Genomic DNA, 21,734 nt, shown 5'->3' with positions numbered 1-21,734 from the left:
CCTTTTCGAGGACGTTGCATGAGAGTCGTCAAGTACGCGTCGTACATTCGCAATACACGTACGTACCCCGGGTATACCGTATACACATATTAAAATCCGTTCAATGAAGGCGAGCTTATTGTTGCAATCGCAGGACAAGATGCATAGCCAGGCATGCATATAGTGGACCTGGGCCTTGACCTCTCCCATGTGCCTGCATGTGCACTGTCTCCTCCCCTCTCGCCGTTTAGCGGTTTAGGGCCCAGCCCAGCCAATGAACGCCATATATAGCTAGGCTGCTCCGTCCGGGTCCTTCGCATTGCCATATGTGTGTCTGTGATCATCTTGCTAACAACCTTCCATTATCTTTTCCTCCTTCTTCTTCTTCTTTTGCTCCCTGCTTTCTCTAGCTCTCAGCTCAGCTCAGCGCGCTCACAAACAAATATCTGTCCTCTTCGATCGGATCCACAACTACTAAAGCACCACCGTACCACCATTACCAGACCGGCGCCCGTATGCGATTACCCGGCAAATTAGCACCCGGGTTCTGATCGATCATCGTCAGCCCTTGGATTCATTCCATCCTCGTTCCATTGATACGGTACGGTGGCCAAGCTAAATTAAGAAGCCCACACCCAGCGTCGTCGTCGTGCTTGCAATTGCATCTTCTTCCACATGTCTCCTTCACCGCCGCCAAGCAGCGGCTGCAGCCTAGCAGTACTAGTAGGCGGCACGAGTACTGCAGGGTCGTCCAACAAGTTCAGGCACGCCATCCTCAGGAACCTGCTCCTACGGCTCAGCAACAAGGACGGCGCTGCGTCGCCGTCGTGGTCCAGTGCCATGAGCCTGCGCGAGAGGAGGGACGCCGTCAGGCACGCCGCCGACGCCGCCCTCGCCGCCGCACGGGGCGCCGCGCCGCGCTGGAGCCGGGCTTTGGCGGCGGAGCTCTCGTCGCAGTCGCAGTCGCAGCAGCATGGCCGGTGGCACTGGCACGACGACGACGCGCCCCACCTGCTTGTCGCCGGCGCCGATGCACGGCCTTCGGGCCATCAGACGTGCTTGCCGTGCGGGACGGCGGCGGCGGTGGCAGCAGCCGGCTGCAGGAAGACCGTCCCGAGGCGGCGGAGGCTCCGGGTCCGGGCCAGGCCCAAGAGCGGAGCCACTACGGCCTGGTCCGCTGGCGCTGTCGCGCGGGTCGTGGCGAGGCGGCGGGCGCGGGCCGGGGCGCTGAGGAGGATGGTGCCGGGAGGGCGAGGGATGGCGGACGAGTGCACGCTGCTTGGTGAGACCCTAGACTACGCCGTGTCGCTCAGAGCTCAGGTCGACGCCATGCAGCTCCTGTTGAGGACGCTCCAGCCTCCAGGCCACGCCAACAACAACCCTTAATTGTAAGTCCTCAGCTTGTTTTCATTTTCGCCGGCCCACTACGTATACTCCTGTCGCTCATTTTAAATTAAATTTCTGCGGTTATTAGGTTGGTTCCAAATTTGTTTATTACATTTTACTAACTGCTTGTTGTGTTCTCGCGGTGTTTTGCAGTGCTGAAGCAGCAGTAGTGAGGGGAATTCGAACTACTACACATATATATACGTACTGAAATGTGATCAAGACCGTCCATCGTTCATGGATATAATATAAGACATGCATCATGACGGAATGGAGAGCTTTTCCCCGGCCCTCTCTTCCTTTATTCTCCTCTTGCATACGTGCTGCTAGCAGCTCTCTTCCTGTTTGTTTCTTCATTCTGTAGCACTGAGAGAGATCATGAGGCGAAGGTCATGTGTGCGTGCCGTATATATATGTACAGTACAGTACTAGTGTGTGCTACGTACGTGCTACTCCGACACAAATATATATATGCATGTACATAAGTTTTTGGTTACTCTTTAAACAAGCTAGCTAGCTGGGCGTGCATAAACCGATGTATGGGGAGTTAATTGACCGGAGACTGGTGGTGGACCCGGACGATGGAGATGGCTGCTGCACACGTTCGCCGCCGGAAAAGATCGATGACAAAGTGAAGACGTACGAATCGAGCGGACAGGTGGTCGGAGGAAGGCAGCAGGGATCACGATATGCATGCATGATGACCGGAGACATGGTGAACACTCAGACGTCGACGTACACATACGCATGCATGCATGTTGAACAGCTGCTGAGAACGAACAATACAAGAACATGCCATGCATTTCATGCATGCGCGGATGATGCCCACGGCGGCCCACCAGCAGCTGGAATCGTGGATATAGCTAGCGATCTACCCCATAGATATTGGTTGGTGGACTTTTCGCTCGCGTTGATTGACCAGCAACATGGCATACAGGTACAGCAGTGTACGCACGTCGACCGTAGTGACGAGTGAGGTGTCGAACATATATAGGTAGTCAATCTAATAAATTACTGAACCATATAATTAACTTTAAAACACTAGCCATTCAGTATTTTGTCGTAATTAGTTTTGTAAAAAAATAAATGTACTAAAAGTTCATATTAATTAATTACTGAACTAACCACGTAGGTAATATATCTATCTACCTTTGTTGGTTCCTTGGTTGGGTGAAAGTTGTGGCCATATATGTGATCATTTAATTATAAGCTAGAATTTGACAGCGAATTGAAGAGAGAGCCACTTCCACAGTCACCTTTCTGGGCTTTGGATCGGGAACATACTGGGCCGCTACGTTCGGAACTCCCGGTTCCAGTGGACGTGGGCCGCCCCACGTAGCACAACGGCGCCAACGGCCCAGCGGCCAGGGGCGGAACCGGCGCGCGTGTATGCAGACATGCAGTGCAGTAGAGAGATCTCGAACTCGGCAAAGACCTTTCGGGATAGAAATAGAATGCATGATTCTGGTTCTGGATGCGGCGCATGACGAACGCCGTCCGTCGTCGCGCACGCGGTGGCTTCGTGTGTTTTCCCAGAAAAAGGATGCGGTCACTCACAGGTCGCGAGCCGCACACATGATTTCGTCGACCATTAACCAACCACACCACGTATCCTATCCTACCTACGTACGCACGTCGAGAAGTTGTGCACGACCACGTACGTACGTACGGGCCGGTGTCGTGCCGTGCCGTGCCGTGCCGTTGCACCAGAGGCAGCAGGTGTCGTTCGTCCCTTCCCGGCCGGCGACAAACGATACACCAGCTGCGCCGCCACGGCTGGCTAGCTGCCACATGTCGTGGTCGTGGCTACCAGCTGCTTGCCGTTGCGCGCTGGCTGGCGGTCTCTCGTTGTCCTCCTGCGGAACAACGTGTGTACTGGTCTCTCTCTCTCACACACACAACGTACGAAAGCGAGGAAAAAGGAAAAGGCGGGCAAGCAGATGAGTCCCGTTCCCGTGTGTTGCGTTGCAGTTATTAATGTGCGCGGCGCCGTACGCCCGTTTGCCGTTCTCCTGTAGTACGCTTACGCCACCCGTTCCGTTTATTATATACTTCCTTTATTTTTTATTATTTGACGTTTAGTATTATATTATTATTGTACTATTTAGCGTCAAATATTAAAATACGAAGGTACGGAAAAGGCAAAAAAGCGACCCCGTACGATCGAGTCAACCGACCTGCCGTTGTGCTAATCCGTCTTCCAAACTTAAACCGGACGGGACGGATGCTATTGCTAGAGAGACTTGACATTGCACGCATGCAGATGCAGCCACCCACAACGGCCATATATACATTTCCAGCGCAGACACAGCGTGTCATGGCATGTGAACCAGGTTTGGTGACGACGCTGGCTAGATGTGGTCCTCTCCCTAGCTAGCGTACATGAGTCCATCGATTGCATTCTACCCTTGCTCCCAACCAAAAGTGTCCAGGCCCGCCGATATTTTCATGAGGTGCTGCCGTCCTCCTCCGGCGATCCTCTCCGCACCGCACCAACCCAATGCAAGTACCCAACAAACGGTGGTAGGCCCGCCGCACCCGCACCCAGCCATGCGCCGCTGCTCGTGCTCGGCACCGGAAACGATATGACGGCGGGCCGCGGGCGCCGGCGTCGGTGCGCCAACACCAAAAGTACGTACCTGAACCGGCCGGCCGATCCTGCAGGGATTGGAGCCGTGCACATCAGAGTCGCCCGGCCCGACCTGCAGGCCCAGCGTGTGTGGTGCGCATACGTACGTATGTGCACGTACAAATGCATGAGTAGCGTATACATACATGTGCTTATGTGTGCATGTTCTACTAGCTCCGTACCAAAGCTGGTCCATCACAAGTTTCCCTCGAGTTTATTGCCAAGGTATCCGTCCTACCTCCTATTTCAAACCACACCCATCAAACAATACAAAACAGTATTTTGCACACCCGTTTACACGGACCGTTCGGTGCCCCCTGCCGACCGTTAGCGCGGGCCATGCGTCGTCCGCGGATTGCGCGGCCGACCATTGCGCTGGCGGCCGTTGGCTCACCGGACAGTCCGGTGCACCACCGTACAGTCCGGTGCACCACCGTACAGTCCGGTGAATTATAGTCGTATGCCGCCAAACTTTTCCAAGAGTGACCTGTTCATCGGAGGCTGGCCTGGCGCACCGAACACTGTCCGGTGCACCACCGGACAGTCCGGTGTGCCAGACCGAGCTGGACTTTGGTTGTACTCAGCCAAGTCTTTTGCAATTCTTCTTTTTCCTGCTTCTAGCACTTAGACACAATATGTTAGTACTCAAAACAATGTACTAAGTCTAGAAACGTACCTTGTCATATGATTTGCACTTTTTGCTTGTTTGGCACATAACAACTCAAAGATTATGTGTTGGCACTTAATCACCAAAACATTATAGAAATAGCCCAAAGGCACATTTCCCTTTCACTTACGTTAGATTTAAGCAGTGTTGATAATTCTTTACCTTAGACTGACCCCAACGCTGAAAGTTCCCTATGCCCGGGAACAAATAAGACAGAGAGACAGCTCACAGCACAGAGCAGAGCACACAGACATAGGGATTTATCCCAAGGTTCGGCCAAGCCTGAAATGCTTGCCTAGTCCTCGTTGGAGTTAGCCACACCTTGGCTTGGAGTCTATTTCAACTATTTCCTCCGCTTGCTCCGATCTGTCAGTGTGACAGATAAAGCCTTCCACTATGTTGATATCAGTTACAACGATGTCGTGGCTGTTTACAATCTTCTCGACAGGACTCCGGCAGAGTAAAAATGCGCTCAAGATATTGCTATAGCTCTCAGCAGCACTTCTCCTCTCTCTAAAGGTTTATAACTTCGGCTCTACACAAACTAGAGAGATACATAAGAGAGGGAGAGAAAGAATTGATCCAAATGTTGTATGAACTTGTTGGCTGCACTTGTGTACTTGTTTGAGGCGTCTAAGGGTCCCTTTTATAGCCCCAAAGGGCCTAGGAGCCATTGGAGCTTTATTTAGAAGTTCCCAGCCTTCCCTCGTTGCGGGTGCATCGGACTGTCCGGTGGCGTACCAGACTGTGAATAGTAACGAATCTGATTGATGAAAGTCGCCTAGAGGGGGGTGAATAGGACGAAACTTAAATTTACAAAGTTAATCATAACTACAAGCTGGGTTAGCGTTAGAAATATAATCGAGTCCGCGAGAGAGGGTGCAAAATAAATCGCAAGCGAATAAAGAGTGCGACACGCGGATTTGTTTTACCGAGGTTCGGTTCTCGCAAACCTACTCCCCGTTGAGGAGGCCACAAAGGCCGGGTCTTTTTCAACCCCCTTTCCTCTCTCAAACGGTCCCTCGGACCGAGTGAGCTTTCTCTTCTCAAATCAACCGGGAACAAAACTTCCCCGCAAGGACCACCACACAATTGGTGTCTCTTGCCTCGGTTACAAGTGAGTATTGATCTCAAGAAAAATGAGAAAGAAGAAAGCAATCCAAGCGCAAGAGCTCAAAAGAACACAACAAATCACTCTCACTTAACACTAAAGCTTTTGTGGAATTGGGAGAGGATTTGATCACTTGAGTGTGACTTGTATTGAATGCCTAGCTCTTGTAAGTAGTTGGAGGTGGAAAACTTGGATGACTTGAATGTGGGGTGGTTGGGGGTATTTATAACCCCAACCACCAAACTAGCCGTTTGGTGAAGGCTGCTGTCGCATGGCGCACCAGACAGTCCGGTGCGCCACCAGACACTGTCCGGTGCGCCAGCCACGTCACCAGGCCGTTGGGTTCCGACCGTTGGAGCTCTGACGTGTGGGCCCGCCTGGCTGTCCGGTGGCGCACCGGACAAGTCCTGTAGACTGTCCGGTGTGCCACCCGCGCGTGCTCTGCTCCTCTACGCGCTGGCGCGCATTTAATGCGTTGCAGACGACCGTTGGCGCGAAGTAGCCGTTGCTCCACTGGCTCACCGGACAGTCTGGTGTGCACCGGACATGTCCGGTGAATTATAGCGGAGCGGAAATCCGAAGCTAGCGAGTTCAGAGACGCTCTCCCCTGGAGCACCGGACACTGTCCGGTGTGCACCGGACATGTCCGGTGAATTATAGCACAGCGCCTCTAAAAATTCCCGAAGGTGCGAAGTTTGGCTTGGAGTACCCTGGTGCACCGGACACTGTCCGGTGGTGCACCGGACAGTCCGGTGCGCCAGACCAGGGTGCCTTCGGTTATCCCCTTGCTCTTTTTGTTGAACCCATTTCTTGGTCTTTTTATTGGCTAAGTGTGAACCTTTGGCACCTGTATAACTTATAGACTAGAGCAAACTAGTTAGTCCAATTATTTGTGTTGGGCAATTCAACCACCAAAATCATTTAGGAAATAGGTGTAAGCCTAATTCCCTTTCAATCTCCCTCTTTTTGGTGATTGATGCCAACACAAACCAAAGCAAGTATAGAAGTGCATAATTGAACTTGTTTGCATAATGTAAGTGCAAAGGTTGCTTGGAATTGAGCCAATATAAATACTTATAAGATATGCATGGATTGTTTCTTTAATTTTTGACATTTTGGACCACGCTTGCACCACATGTTTTGTTTTTGCAAATTCTTTTGTAAATCCTTTTCAAAGTTCTTTTGCAAATAGTCAAAGGTAAATGAATAAGATTTTTGCAAAGCATTTTCAAGATTTGAAATTTCCTCCCCCTGTTTCAAATGCTTTTCCTTTGACTAAACAAAACTCCCACTTGATAAATTCCTCCTCTTAGTGTTCAAGAGGGTTTTAAGATATTGATTTTGAAAATACTACTCTCTCCCCTTTTTGAACACAAGGAGATACCAATTTGAAAATCATACCAATTGAAAACCTTTTTCTAAAATTAGTACCAATTGCAAAACCAAAATTTTTAAATTGGGGTGGTGTGGTCCTTTTGCTTTGGGCTCATGCTCTCTCCCCCTTTGGCATAAATCGCCAAAAACGGAATCATTAGAGCCCTTTCCTAACTACTTTCTCCCCTTTGGTAAATAAAACATTAGTGAAGATTATACCAAAGCCGGAGAGATGCTCGGAGCGACGGCGAAGGATGAGTTACGGAGTGGAAGCCTTTGTCTTCGCCGAAGACTCCAATTCTCTTTCAATATACCTATGACTTGATTTGAAATTCACTTGAAGACACATTAGTCATAGCACATGAAAGAGATATGATCAAAAGTATATGAATAAGCTATGTGTGCAAATTAACAAAAGAAGTTCCTAGAATCAAGAATATTTAGCTCATGCCTAAGTTTGTTAAAGGTTTGTTCATCTAGTGGCTTGGTAAAGATATCGGCTAATTGATCTTTAGTGTTAATATATGCAATCTCGATATCTCCCTTTTGTTGGTGATCCCTTAAGAAATGATACCGAATGGCTATGTGTTTAGTGCGGCTATGCTCAACGGGATTATCCGCCATGCGGATTGCACTTTCATTATCACATAGAAGAGGAACTTTGGTTAATTTGTAACCGTAGTCCCTAAGGGTTTGCCTCATCCAAAGTAGTTGCGCGCAACAATGGCCTGCGGCAATGTCCTCGGCTTCGGCGGTAGAAAGAGCTACGGAATTTTGCTTCTTTGAAGCCCAAGACACCAAGGATCTTTCCAAGAACTGGCAAGTCCCCGATGTGCTCTTTCTATTAATTTTACACCCCGCCCAATCGGCATCCGAATAACCAATCAAATCAAATGTGGATCCCCTAGGATACCAAAGCCCAAACTTAGGAGTATAAACTAAATATCTCAAGATTCATTTTACGGTCGTAAGGTGAGCTTCCTTAGGGTCGGCTTGGAATCTTGCACACATGCATACGGAAAGCATAATATCCGGTCGAGATGCACATAAATAAAGTAAAGAGCCTATCATCGACCGATATACCTTTTGATCCACGGACTTACCTTCCGTGTCGAGGTCGAGATGCCCATTGGTTCCCATGGGTGTCTTGATGGGTTTGGCATCCTTCATCCCAAACTTGCTTAGGATATCTTGAGTATACTTCGTTTGGCTTAGGAAGGTGCCCTCTTGGAGTGGCTTCACTTGAAATCCTAAGAAATACTTCAACTCCCCCATCATAGACATCTCGGATTTTTGTGTCATGATCCTACTAAACTCTTCACATGTAGATTCGTTAGTAGATCCAAATATAATATCATCAACGTAAATTTGGCATACAAACAAATCATTTTCAAGTGTTTTGGTAAAGAGTGTAGGATCGGCCTTTCTGACTTTGAAGCCATTATCTATAAGAAAATCTCTGAGGCATTCATACCATGCTCTTGGGGCTTGCTTGAGCCCATAAAGCGCCTTAGAGAGTTTATAAACATGGTTAGGGTACTCACTATCTTCAAAGCCGGGAGGTTGCTCAACGTAGACCTCTTCCTTGATTGGTCCATTGAGGAAGGCACTCTCCACGTCCATTTGATAAAGCTTGAAGCCATGGTGAGTAGCATAGGCTAATGATATACGAATTGACTCAAGCCTAGCTACGAGTGCATAGGTTTCACCGAAATCCAAACCTTCGACTTGGGAGTATCCCTTGGCCACAAGTCGGGCTTTGTTCCTTGTCACCACACCATGCTCGTCTTGCTTGTTGCGGAACACCCATTTGGTTCCTACAACATTTTGATTAGGACGTGGAACTAAATGCCATACCTCATTTCTCGTGAAGTTGTTGAGCTCCTCTTGCATCGCCACCACCCAATCCGAATCTTGAAGTGCTTCCTCTACCCTGTGCGGCTCAATAGAGGAAACAAAAGAGTAATGCTCACAAAAATGTGCAACACGAGATCTAGTGGTTACCCCCTTATGAATGTCACCGAGGATGGTGTCGACGGGGTGATCTCGTTGGATTGCTTGGTGAACTCTTGGGTGTGGCGGCCTTGGTTCTTCATCCTCCTTGTTTTGATCATTTGCATCTCCCCCTTGATCATTGCCGTCATCTTGAGGTAGCTCATTTGCTTGATCTTCTCCTTCATCAACTTGAGCCTCATCCTAATTTTGAGTTGGTGGGGATGCTTGCGTGGAGGAGGATGGTTGATCTTGTGCATTTGGAGGCTCTTTGGATTCTTTAGGACACACATCCCCAATGGACATGTTCCTTAGCGTGATGCACAGAGCCTCTTCATCACCTATCTCATCAAGATCAACTTGCTCTACTTGAGAGCCGTTAGTCTCATCAAACACAACGTCACAAGAAACTTCAACTTGTCCAGAGGACTTGTTAAAGACTCTATATGCCCTTGTGTTTGAATCATATCCTAGTAAAAAGCCTTCTACAGACTTAGGAGCAAATTTAGATTTCCTACCTCTTTTAATAAGTATAAAGCATTTGCTACCAAAGACTCTAAAATATGAAATATTGGGCTTTTTACCGTTTAGGAGTTCATATGATGTCTTCTTGAGGATTCGGTGAAGATATAACCGGTTGATGGCGTAGCAAGCGGTGTTGACCGCCTCGGCCCAAAACCGATCTGAGGTCTTGTACTCATCAAGCATGTTTCTTGCCATGTCTAATAGAGTTTTATTCTTCCTCTCCACTACACCATTTTGTTGTGGCGTGTAGGGAGAGGAGAACTCATGCTTGATGCCCTCCTCCTCAAGGAAGCCTTCAATTTGTGAGTTCTTAAACTCCGTACCGTTGTCGCTTCTTATTTTCTTGATCCTTAAGCCGAACTCATTTTGAGCCCGTCTCAAGAATCCTTTTAAAGTCTCTTGGGTATGAGATTTTTCCTGCAAAAAGAACACCCAAGTGAAGCGAGAATAATCATCCACAATAACTAGACAGTACTTACTCCCGCCGATGCTTATGTAAGCAATCGGGCCGAATAGATCCATGTGTAGGAGCTCCAGTGTTCTGTCGGTCGTCATGATGTTTTTGTGTGGATGATGAGCACCAACTTGCTTCCCTGCTTGGCATGCGCTACAAATCCTGTCTTTCTCAAAATGAACATTTGTTAATCCTAAAATGTGCTCTCCCTTTAGAAGCTTATGAAGATTCTTCATCCCAACATGGGCTAGTCGGCGGTGCCATAGCCAACCCATGTTAGTCTTAGCAATTAAGCAAGTGTCAAGTTCAGCTCTATCAAAATCTACTAAGTATAGCTGACCCTCTAACACTCCCTTAAATGCTATTGAATCATCACTTCTTCTAAAGACAGTAACACCTACTTTAGTAAAAAGACAGTTGTAGCCCATTTGACATAATTGCGAAACGGAAAGCAAGTTGTAATCTAAAGAATCTACAAGAAAAACATTGGAAATAGAATGGTCAGGAGATATAGCAATTTTACCCAATCCTTTGACCAAACCTTGGTTTCCATCCCCGAATGTGATAGCTCTTTGGGGATCTTGGTTTTTCTCGTAGGAGGAGAACATCTTCTTCTCCCCTGTCATGTGGTTTGTGCACCCGCTATCGATGATCCAACTTGAGCCTCCGGATGCATAAACCTACAAAACATGTTTAGTTCTTGACTTTAGGTACCCAAATGGTTTTGGGTCCTTTGGCATTAGATACAAGAACTTTGGGTACCCAAACACAAGTCTTTGACCCCTTGTGCTTGCCCCCAACATATTTGGCAACTACTTTGCCGGATTTGTTAGTTAAAACATATGATGCATCAAAAGTTTTAAATGAAATGTCATGATCATTTGATACACTAGGAGTTTTCTTTTTAGGCAACTTAGCACGGTTTGGTTGCCTAGAACTAGATGTCTCACCCTTATACATAAATGCATGGTTAGGGCCAGAGTGAGACTTCCTAGAATGAATTCTCCTAATTTTGCTCTCAGGGTAACCAGCAGGGTACAAAATGTAACCCTCGTTATCCTGAGGCATTGGAGCCTTGCCCTTAACAAAGTTGGACAATTTCTTAGGAGGGGCATTAAGTTTGACATTGCCTCCCTGTTGGAAGCCAATGCCATCCTTAATGCCAGGGCGTCTCCCTCTATAAAGCATACTACGAGTGAAAGGGAATTAGGCGTACACCTAGTCCCTAATTAATTTTGGTGGTTGAATTGCCCAACACAAATAATTGGACTAACTAGTTTGCTCCAGTGTATAAGTTATACAGGTGTTAAAGGTTCACACTTGGCCAATAAAAAGGCCAAGAGTTGGATTCAACAAAAGAGCAAAGGGGTCAACCGAAGGCACCTCTGGTCTGGCGCACCGGACTGTCCGGTGTGCCACCGGACAGTGTCCGGTGCACCACCGGACATGTCCGGTGCACCAGAGGACTCCAACGCAAACTCGCCACCTTCGGGAATTTCCGGAGGCGACTCCGCTATAATTCACCGGACTGTCCGGTGTACACCGGACAGTGTCCGGTGCGCCAAGGAAGAGCGGCCTCAGGAACTCGCCGGCTTCGGGAATCTCCAACGACTAGTCCGCTATAATTCACCGGACATGTCCGGTGTGCACCGGACTGTCCGGTGCAACTCCGGAGCAACGGCTATTCGGCGCCAACGGCTACCTGCGACGCAATTAATGCGCGCGCAGCGCGCGCAGAAGTCAGGCGCGCCCATACTGGCGCACCGGACAAGGAACAGTGCATGTCCGGTGTGCACCGGACATCCAGGCGGGCCCACAAGTCAGAAGCTCGAAAGGTCAGAATCCAACGGCAGTGATGACATGGCGGGGGCACCGGACATGTCCGATGTGCACCGGACTGTCCGGTGCACCATCGAACAGACAGCCTCCCAACGGCCACTTTTGGTGGTTGGGGCTATAAATACCCCAACCACCCCACCATTCATTGCATCCAAGTTTTCCACTTCTCAACCACTTACAAGAGCTAGGCATTCAATTCTAGACACATACAAAGAGATCAAATCCTCTCCAATTCCACACAAGGCTTTAGTGATTAGCGAGAGAGATTTGTCGTGTTCTTTTGAGCTCTTGCGCTTGGATTGCTTCTTTTCTTTCTCACTTGTTCTTGTGATCAAAACACCATTGTAATCAAGGCAAGAGGCACCAATTGTGTGGTGGCCCTTGCGGGGAAGTTTTGTTCCCGGCTTTGATTTGAGAAGAGAAGCTCACTCGGTCCGAGGGACCGTTTGAGAGAGGGAAGGGTTGAAAGAGACCCAGCCTTTGTGGCCTCCTCAACGGGGAGTAGGTTTGCGAGAACCAAACCTCGGTAAAACAAATCCGCGTGTCACACTCTTCATTTGCTTGCGATTTGTTTTGCGACCTCTCTCCCCGACTCAATTATATTTCTAACGCTAACCCGACTTGTAGTTGTGTTTATATTTGTGAATTTCAGTTTTCGCCCTATTCACCCCCCCCCCTCTAGGCGACTATCAATTGGTATCAGAGCCCGGTGCTTCATTAGAGCCTAACCGCTCGAAGTGATGTCGGGAGATCACGCCAAGAAGGAGATGGAAACCGGCGAAAAGCCCACTACAAGCCACGGGAGCACTTCATCGGAAGAGTCCCGCACCAAGAGGAAGGAGAAGAAGAAGAGCTCCTCCAACAAAGGGAAGGAGAAGAAATCCTCTTCTCACCACAAAGAGAAGAAGGAGAGATCTTCCTCTCACAAGCCACATCGGAGTGGGGACAAGCACAAGAGGATGAGGAAAGTGGTCTACTACGAGACCGACACTTCATCAACATCGACCTCCGGCTCCGATGCGCCCTCCGTAACTTCTAAACGCCAAGAGCGTAAGAAGTTTAGTAAGATCCCCTTACACTATCCTCGTACATCTAGACATACTCCATTACTTTCCGTTCCATTAGGCAAACCGCCAACCTTTGACGGTGAAGATTATGCTAGGTGGAGTGATTTAATGAAATTTCATCTAACCTCACTCCACAAAAGTATATGGAATGTTGTTGAGTTTGGAGCACAGGTACCATCCGAAGGGGATGAAGATTATGATGAGGACGAGGTGGCCCAAATCGAGCACTTCAACTCCCAAGCCACAACCATACTCTTGGCCTCTCTAAATAGAGAGGAATACAACAAGGTGCAAGGGTTGAAGAATGCAAAGGAAATTTGGGACCTCCTCAAGACCGCGCACGAGGGTGATGAACTAACAAAGATCACCAAGCGGGAAACGATCGAGGGGGAGCTCGGTCGCTTTCGACTTCGCCAAGGGGAAGAGCCACAAGACATGTACAACCGGCTCAAGACTTTGGTGAACCAAGTGCGCAACCTCGGGAGCAAGAAGTGGGATGACCACGAGGTGGTTAAGGTTATTCTTAGATCACTCATTTTCCTTAACCCCACTCAAGTTCAATTAATTCGTGGTAATCCTAGATATACTCAAATGACCCCCGAGGAAGTTATCGGGAATTTTGTGAGCTTTGAATGCATGATTAAAGGCTCAAAGAAGATCAACGAGCTTGACGAACCCTCCACATCCGAGGCGCAACCAGTGGCATTTAAGGCGACGGAGGAGAAGAAGGAGGAGTCTACACCGAGTAGACAACCAATTGACGCCTCCAAGCTCGACAATGAGGAGATGGCTTTAATCATCAAAAGCTTTCGCCAAATCCTCAAGCAACGGAAGGGGAAGGATTACAAATCCCATTCCAAGAAGGTTTGCTACAAGTGTGGTAAGCCCGGTCATTTCATTGCAAAATGTCCTATATCTAGTGACAGTGACAGGGGCGACGACAAGAAGGGAAAGAGAAGAGAAAAGAAGAAGTACTGCAAGAGGAAAGGCGGCGATGCCCATATTTGCCGAGAATGGGACTCCAACGAGAGCTCCACCGAGTCCTCCTCCGACGAGGACGCCGCCAACATCGCTGTCACCAAAGGACTTCTCTTCCCCAACGTCGGCCACAAGTGCCTCATGGCAAAGGACGGCAAAAGGAAGAAGGTTAAATCTAAATCCTCCACTAAATATGAATCTTCTAGTGATGATAATGCTAGTGGTGAGGAAAACAATTTGCGTATCCTTTTTGCCAACCTTAACATGGAACAAAAAGAAAAATTAAATGAGCTAATTAGTGCCATCCATGAAAAGGATGATCTCTTGGACTCCCAAGAGGACTTCCTAATCAAGGAAAACAAGAAACATGTTAAGGTTAAAAATGCTTATGCTCTACAAGTTGAAAAATGTGAAAAATTGTCTAGTGAGCTAAGCACTTGCCATGAGACCATTGACAACCTTAGAAATGAAAATGCTAGATTAATTGGTAAGGTTGATTCTCATGTTTGTATTGATTCAAGTTCCAATCCTAGAGATGATAATATTGATTTACTTGCTAGGATTGATGAATTGAATATTTCTCTTGCTAGCCTTAGAGTAGAAAATGAAAATTTGATTGCTAAGGCTAAGGATTTTGATGTTTGCAATATTACTATTTCCAACCTTAGAAATGAGAATGATATATTACATGCTAAGGTCGTTGAATTTAGATCTTGCAAACCCTCTACATCTAATGTTGAGCATGTTTCTATTTGTACTAGATGTAGAGATATTGATGTTAATGCTATTCATGATCACATGGCCTTAATTAAACAACAAAATGATCATATAGCAATATTAGATGCTAAAATTGCCGAGCATAACTTAGAAAATGAAAAGTTTAAATTTGCTAGAAGTATGCTCTTTAATGGGAGACGCCCTGGCATCAAGGATGGCATTGGCTTCCAAAGGGGAGACAATGTCAAACTTAATGCCCCTCCTAAAAACTTGTCTAACTTTGTTAAGGGCAAGGCTCCCATGCCTCAGGATAACGAGGGTTACATTTTGTACCCTGCCGGTTATCCCGAGAGCAAAATTAAGAAAATTCATTCTAGGAAGTCTCACTCTGGCCCTAAACATGCTTTTATGTATAAGGGTGAGACATCTAGCTCTAGGCAACCAACCCGTGCTAAGTTGTCTAGAAAGAAAACTCCTAGTGCATCAAATGACCATGACATTTCATTTAAGACTTTTGATGCATCTTATGTTTTGACTAACAAATCCGGCAAAGTAGTTGCCAAGTTTGTTGGGGGCAAACACAAGGGCTCCAAGACTTGTGTTTGGGTACCCAAAGTTCTTGTGTCTAATGCCAAAGGACCCAAAACCATTTGGGTACCTAAAGTCAAGAACTAAACTTGTTTTGTAGGTTTATGCATCCGGGGGCTCAAGTTGGATACTCGACAGCGGGTGCACAAACCACATGACAGGGGAGAAGAAGATGTTCTCCTCCTATGAGAAAAACCAAGATCCCCAACGAGCTATCACATTCGGGGATGGAAATCAAGGTTTGGTCAAATGTCTTGGTAAAATTGCTATATCTCCTGACCATTCTATTTCCAATGTTTTTCTTGTAGATTCTTTAGATTACAATTTGCTTTCCGTTTCACAATTATGTCAAATGGGCTACAACTGTCTATTTACTGATGTAGGTGTCACTGTCTTTAGAAGAAGTGATGATTCAATAGCATTTAAGGGTGTGTTAGAGGGTCAGCTATACTTAGTAGATTTTGATAGAGCTGAACTCGACACATGCTTAATTGCTAAGATTAACATGGGTTGGCTTTGGCACCGCCGACTAGCCCATGTTGGGATGAAGAATCTTCATAAGCTTCTAAAGGGAGAACACATTTTAGGACTAACAAATGTTCATTTTGAGAAAGACAGGATTTGCAGCGCATGCCAAGCAGGAAAGCAAGTTGGGTCTCATCATCCACACAAGAACATCATGACTAGTGACAGGCCACTGGAGCTCCTACACATGGATTTATTCGGCCCGATCGCTTACATAAGCATCGGCGGGAGTAAGTACTGTCTAGTTATTGTGGATGATTATTCTCGCTTCACTTGGGTGTTCTTTTTGCAGGAAAAATCTCATACCCAAGAAACCTTAAAAGGATTCTTGAGATGGGCTCAAAATGAGTTCGACTTAAGGATCAAGAAAATAAGAAGCGACAACGGGACAGAGTTCAAGAACTCTCAAATCGAAGGCTTTCTTGAGGAGGAGGGCATCAAGCATGAGTTTTCTTCTCCCTACACGCCACAACAAAATGGTGTAGTGGAGAGGAAGAATCGAACTCTATTGGATATGGCAAGAACCATGCTTGATGAGTACAAGACATCGGATCGGTTTTGGGCCGAGGCGGTCAACACCGCTTGCTACGCCATCAACCGATTGTATCTTCACCGAATCCTCAAGAAGACATCATATGAACTCCTAACCGGTAAAAAGCCCAACATTTCATATTTTAGAGTTTTTGGTAGCAAATGCTTTATTCTTGTTAAAAGAGGTAGAAAATCTAAATTTGCTCCTAAAACTGTAGAAGGCTTTTTACTTGGTTATGACTCAAACACAAGGGCATATAGGGTCTTTAACAAGTCCACTGGTCTAGTTGAAGTCTCATGTGACGTTGTGTTTGATGAGACTAACGTCTCTCAAGTAGAGCAAGTTGATCTTGATGAGATAGGTGATGAAGAGGCTCCGTGCATCGCGCTAAGGAACATGTCCATTGGGGATGTGTGTCCTAAGGAATCCGAAGAGCCTCCAAATGCACAAGGTCGACCATCCTCCTTCACGCAAGCATCTCCACCGACTCAAAATGAGGTTGAAGCTCAAGTTGATGAAGTAGAAGATCAAGCAAATGAGCTACCTCAAGATGATGGGAATGATCAAGGGGGAGATGCAAATGATCAAGAAAAGGAGGATGAGCAAGAACCAAGACCGCCACACCCAAGAGTCCACCAAGCAATCCAACGAGATCACCCCATCGACACCATCCTTGGCGACATTCATAAGGGGGTAACCACTCGATCTCGTGTTGCACATTTTTGTGAACATTACTCTTTTGTTTCCTCTATTGAACCACACAGGGTAGAGGAAGCACTCCAAGATTCGGATTGGGTGATGGCGATGCAAGAGGAGCTCAACAACTTCATTAGAAATGAGGTATGGCATTTAGTTCCACGTCCTAATCAAAATGTTGTAGGAACCAAATGGGTTTTCCGCAACAAGCAAGATGAGCATGGTGTGGTGACAAGGAACAAAGCACGACTTGTGGCCAAGGGATACTCCCAAGTCGAAGGTTTGGATTTCGGTGAAACCTATGCACCCGTAGCTAGGCTTGAGTCAATTCGCATATTATTGGCCTATGCTACTTACCATGGCTTTAAGCTTTATCAAATGGACGTGAAAAGTGTCTTCCTCAATGGACCAATCAAGGAAGAGGTCTATGTTGAGCAACCTCCCGGCTTTGAAGATAGTGAGTACCCTAACCATGTCTATAAGCTCTCTAAGGCGCTTTATGGGCTCAAGCAAGCCCCAAGAGCATGGTATGAATGCCTTAGAGATTTCCTTATTGCAAATAGCTTCAAAGTCGGCAAGGCCGATCCTACTTTGTTCACTAAAACTCTTGACAATGATTTGTTCGTATGCCAAATTTATGTTGATGATATTATATTTGGGTCTACTAACGAATCGACATGTGAAGAATTTAGTAGGATCATGACCAAGAAATTCGAGATGTCTATGATGGGGGAGTTGAAGTATTTTCTAGGATTCCAAGTCAAGCAACTCCAAGAGGGCACCTTCATTAGCCAAACGAAGTACACTCAAGACATTCTAACCAAATTTGGAATGAAGGATGCCAAGCCCATCAAGAAACCCATGGGAACCAATGGGCATCTCGACCTCGACACGGGAGGTAAATCCGTCGATCAAAAGTCATAGGTATATTGAAAGGGAATTGGAGTCTTCGACGAAGACAAAGGCTTCCACTCCGTAACTCATCCTTCTCCGTCGATCCAAACCACTCTCCATCTTTGGGGGAGAGAGCAAAAGGACTTCATCTTTGGTATAATCTTAACTCATTTGTTTATGACCAAAGGGGAAGAAATTACTTCGAGGGCTCTAATGATTCTGTTTTTGGCGATTCATGCCAAATGGGGAGAGAGTATGAGCCCAAAGCAAAAGGACCGCACCACCACCAATTTCAAAAACTTAGTTCTTCAAAAATATTTTGAAATTGGTATCCCATTGTGTTCAAAAGGGGGAGAAAGTAGTATTTCAAAAATGATATATCAAAACCCTCTTGAACACTAAGAGGAGGATCTCATTTAGGGGGAGTTTTGTTTAGTAAAAGGAAAAGCATTTGAAACAGGGGGAGAAAATTTCAAATCTTGAAAATGCTTCTCAAAATCTTATTCATTTGCCTTTGACTATTTGCAAAAGAACTTTGAATAGGATTTACAAAAATAGTTTGCAAAAACAAAACCTGTGGTGCAAGCGTGGTCCAAAATGTTAAATAAGAAAGAAACGATCCATGCATATCTTGTAAGTATTTATATTGGCTCAATTCCAAGCAACCTTTACACTTACATTATGCAAACTAGTTCAATTATGCACTTCCATATTTGCTTTGGTTTGTGTTGGCATCAATCACCAAAAAGGGGGAGATTGAAAGGGAATTAGGCGCACACCTAGTCCCTAATTAATTTTGGTGGTTGAATTGCTCAACACAAATAATTGGACTAACTAGTTTGCTCCAGTGTATAAGTTATACAGGTGTTAAAGGTTCACACTTAGCCAATAAAAAGGCCAAGAGTTGGATTCAACAAAAGAGCAAAGGGGTCAACCGAAGGCACCTCTGGTCTGGCGCACCGAACTGTCCGGTGTGCCACCGGACAGTGTCCGGTGCACCACCGGACATGTCCGGTGCACCAGAGGACTCCAACGCAAACTCGCCACCTTCGGGAATTTCCGGAGGCGACTCCGCTATAATTCACCGGACTGTCCGGTGTACACCGGACAGTGTCTGGTGCGCCAAGGAAGAGCGGCCTCAGGAACTCGCCGGCTTCGGGAATCTCCAACGGCTAGTCCGCTATAATTCACCGGACATGTCCGGTGTGCACCGGACTGTCCGGTGCAACTCCGGAGCAACGGCTATTCGGCGCCAACGGCTACCTGCGACGCAATTAATGCGCGCGCAGCGCGCGCAGAAGTCAGGCGCGCCCATACTGGCGCACCGGACAAGGAACAGTGCATGTCCGGTGTGCACCGGACATCCAGGCGGGCCCACAAGTCAGAAGCTCCAACGGTCAGAATCCAACGGCAGTGATGACGTGGCGGGGGCACCGGACATGTCCGGTGTGCACCGGACTGTCCGGTGCGCCATCGAACAGACAGCCTCCCAACGGCCACTTTTGGTGGTTGGGGCTATAAATACCCCAACCACCCCACCATTCATTGCATCCAAGTTTTCCACTTCTCAACCACTTACAAGAGCTAGGCATTCAATTCTAGACACATACAAAGAGATCAAATCCTCTCCAATTCCACACAAGGCTTTAGTGATTAGCGAGAGAGATTTGCCGTGTTCTTTTGAGCTCTTGCGCTTGGATTGCTTCTTTTCTTTCTCACTTGTTCTTGTGATCAAAACACCATTGTAATCAAGGCAAGAGGCACCAATTGTGTGGTGGCCCTTGCGGGGAAGTTTTGTTCCCGGCTTTGATTTGAGAAGAGAAGCTCACTCGGTCCGAGGGACCGTTTGAGAGAGGGAAGGGTTGAAAGAGACCTGGCCTTTGTGGCCTCCTCAACGGGGAGTAGGTTTGAGAGAACCGAACCTCGGTAAAACAAATCCGCGTGTCACACTCTTCATTTGCTTGCGATTTGTTTTGCGACCTCTCTCCCCGACTCGATTATATTTCTAACGCTAACCCGACTTGTAGTTGTGTTTATATTTGTGAATTTCAGTTTTCGCCCTATTCACCCCCCTCTAGGCGACTATCAACGAGCAAATTTAAATTTTTCATTTTCAAGTTCATGCTCGGCAATTTTAGCATCTAATTTTGCTATATGATCATTTTGTTGTTTAATCAAAGCCATGTGATCATGAATAGCATTAATGTTAACATCTCTACATCTAGTGCAAATAGTAGTATGTTCAACGGTAGATGTAGAGGGTTTGCAAGATTTTAATTCTACAACCTTAGCATGTAACATATCATTTTTACTTCTAAGGTCGGAAATGAAAGCATTGCAAACATCTAATTCTTTAGCCTTAGCAAGCAATTTTTCATTTTCATTCCTAAGGCTAGCAAGAGTAATGTTTAATTCTTCAATCTTAGCAAGCAAATTATCATTATCATTTCTAAGATTGGGACTTGAAACATCACAAATATTTGAATCAACCTTAGCTAACAAATTAGCATTCTCATTTCTAAGGTTGTCTATAGTCTCATGGCAAGTGCTTAGCTCACTAGATAGCTTTTCATATTTTTCTACTTCTAGAGCGTAAGCATTATTAACTTTAACATGCTTCTTGTTTTCTTTAATAAGGAAGTCCTCTTGGGAGTCCAAGAGATCATCCTTCTCATGGATAGCACTAATCAATTCATTTAATTTTTCTTTTTGTTGCATGTTTAAGTTGGCAAAAAGAGTACGCAAATTATCTTCCTCATCACTAGCATTATCATCGCTAGAGGACTCATATCTAGTGGAGGATTTGGATTTAACCTTCTTCTTTTTGCCGTCCTTTGCCATGAGGCACTTGTGGCCGACGTTGGGGAAGAGAAGGCCTTTGTTGATGGCGATGTTGGCGGCGTCCTCGTCGGAGGAGGAGTCGGAGGAGCTCTCGTCCGAGTCCCACTCGCGACATACATGGGCGTCGCCACCCTTCTTCTTGTAGTATTTCTTCTTCTCCTTTCTTCTCCCCTTCTTGTCGTCGCCGCTGTCACTGTCACTAGAAATAGGACATTTTGCTATAAAGTGACCGGGCTTACCACACTTGTAGCAAACCTTCTTGGAGCGGGGCTTGTAATCTTTCCCCCTCCTTTGCTTGAGGATTTGGCGGAAGCTCTTGATGACGAGCGCCATTTCCTCGTTGTCGAGCTTTGAGGCATCGATTGGTTGTCTACTCGGTGTAGACTCCTCCTTCTTGGCGTGATCTCCCGACATTACTTCGAGCGGTTAGGCTCTAATGAAGCACCGGGCTCTGGTACCAATTGAAAGTCGCCTAGAGGGGGGTGAATAGGGCGAAACTGAAATTTACAAAGTTAATCACAACTACAAGCCGGGTTAGCGTTAGAAATATAATCGAGTCCGCGAGAGAGGGTGCAAAACAAATCGCAAGCGAATAAAGAGTGTGACACGCAGATTTGTTTTACCGAGGTTCGGTTCTCGCAAACCTACTCCCCGTTGAGGAGGCCACAAAGGTCGGGTCTTTTTCAACCCCTTCCCTCTCTCAAATGGTCCCTCGGACCGAGTGAGCTTTCACTTCTCAAATCAACCGGGAACAAAACTTCCCCGCAAGGACCACCACACAATTGGTGTCTCTTGCCTCGGTTACAAGTGAGTATTGATCTCAAGAAAGAATGAGAAAGAAGAAAGCAATCCAAGCGCAAGAGCTCAAAAGAACACAACAAATCACTCTCACTTAACACTAAAGCTTTTGTGGAATTGGGAGAGGATTTGATCACTTGGG

The 21,734-nt window shown here is 46.6% G+C and overlaps 1 protein-coding gene across 1 annotated transcript; it reads left to right on the top strand.

Moving 5' to 3' along the window:
* Positions 1-311: 311 nt before the first annotated feature.
* Positions 312-1,867, top strand: LOC100274484 (uncharacterized). The gene is made up of 2 exons (NM_001148843.1): positions 312-1,367; positions 1,519-1,867. Exon 1 carries the CDS (start codon positions 655-657, stop codon positions 1,363-1,365), a length of 711 nt encoding a protein of 236 aa, NP_001142315.1. The 5' UTR covers positions 312-654; the 3' UTR covers positions 1,366-1,367; positions 1,519-1,867.
* The last annotated feature ends 19,867 nt before the right edge of the window (positions 1,868-21,734 follow it).

This window comes from Zea mays, chromosome 4 (genome assembly GCF_902167145.1).
Source record: "Zea mays cultivar B73 chromosome 4, Zm-B73-REFERENCE-NAM-5.0, whole genome shotgun sequence".
Taxonomy (NCBI): domain Eukaryota; kingdom Viridiplantae; phylum Streptophyta; class Magnoliopsida; order Poales; family Poaceae; genus Zea; species Zea mays.
This window is presented reverse-complemented; position numbering and strand designations above follow the sequence as displayed.

Coding starts and splice junctions, on each gene's coding strand:
- LOC100274484 (NM_001148843.1), top strand. CDS start 655: ATGTCTCCTTCACCGCCGCCAAGCAGCGGCTGCAGCCTAGCAGTACTA.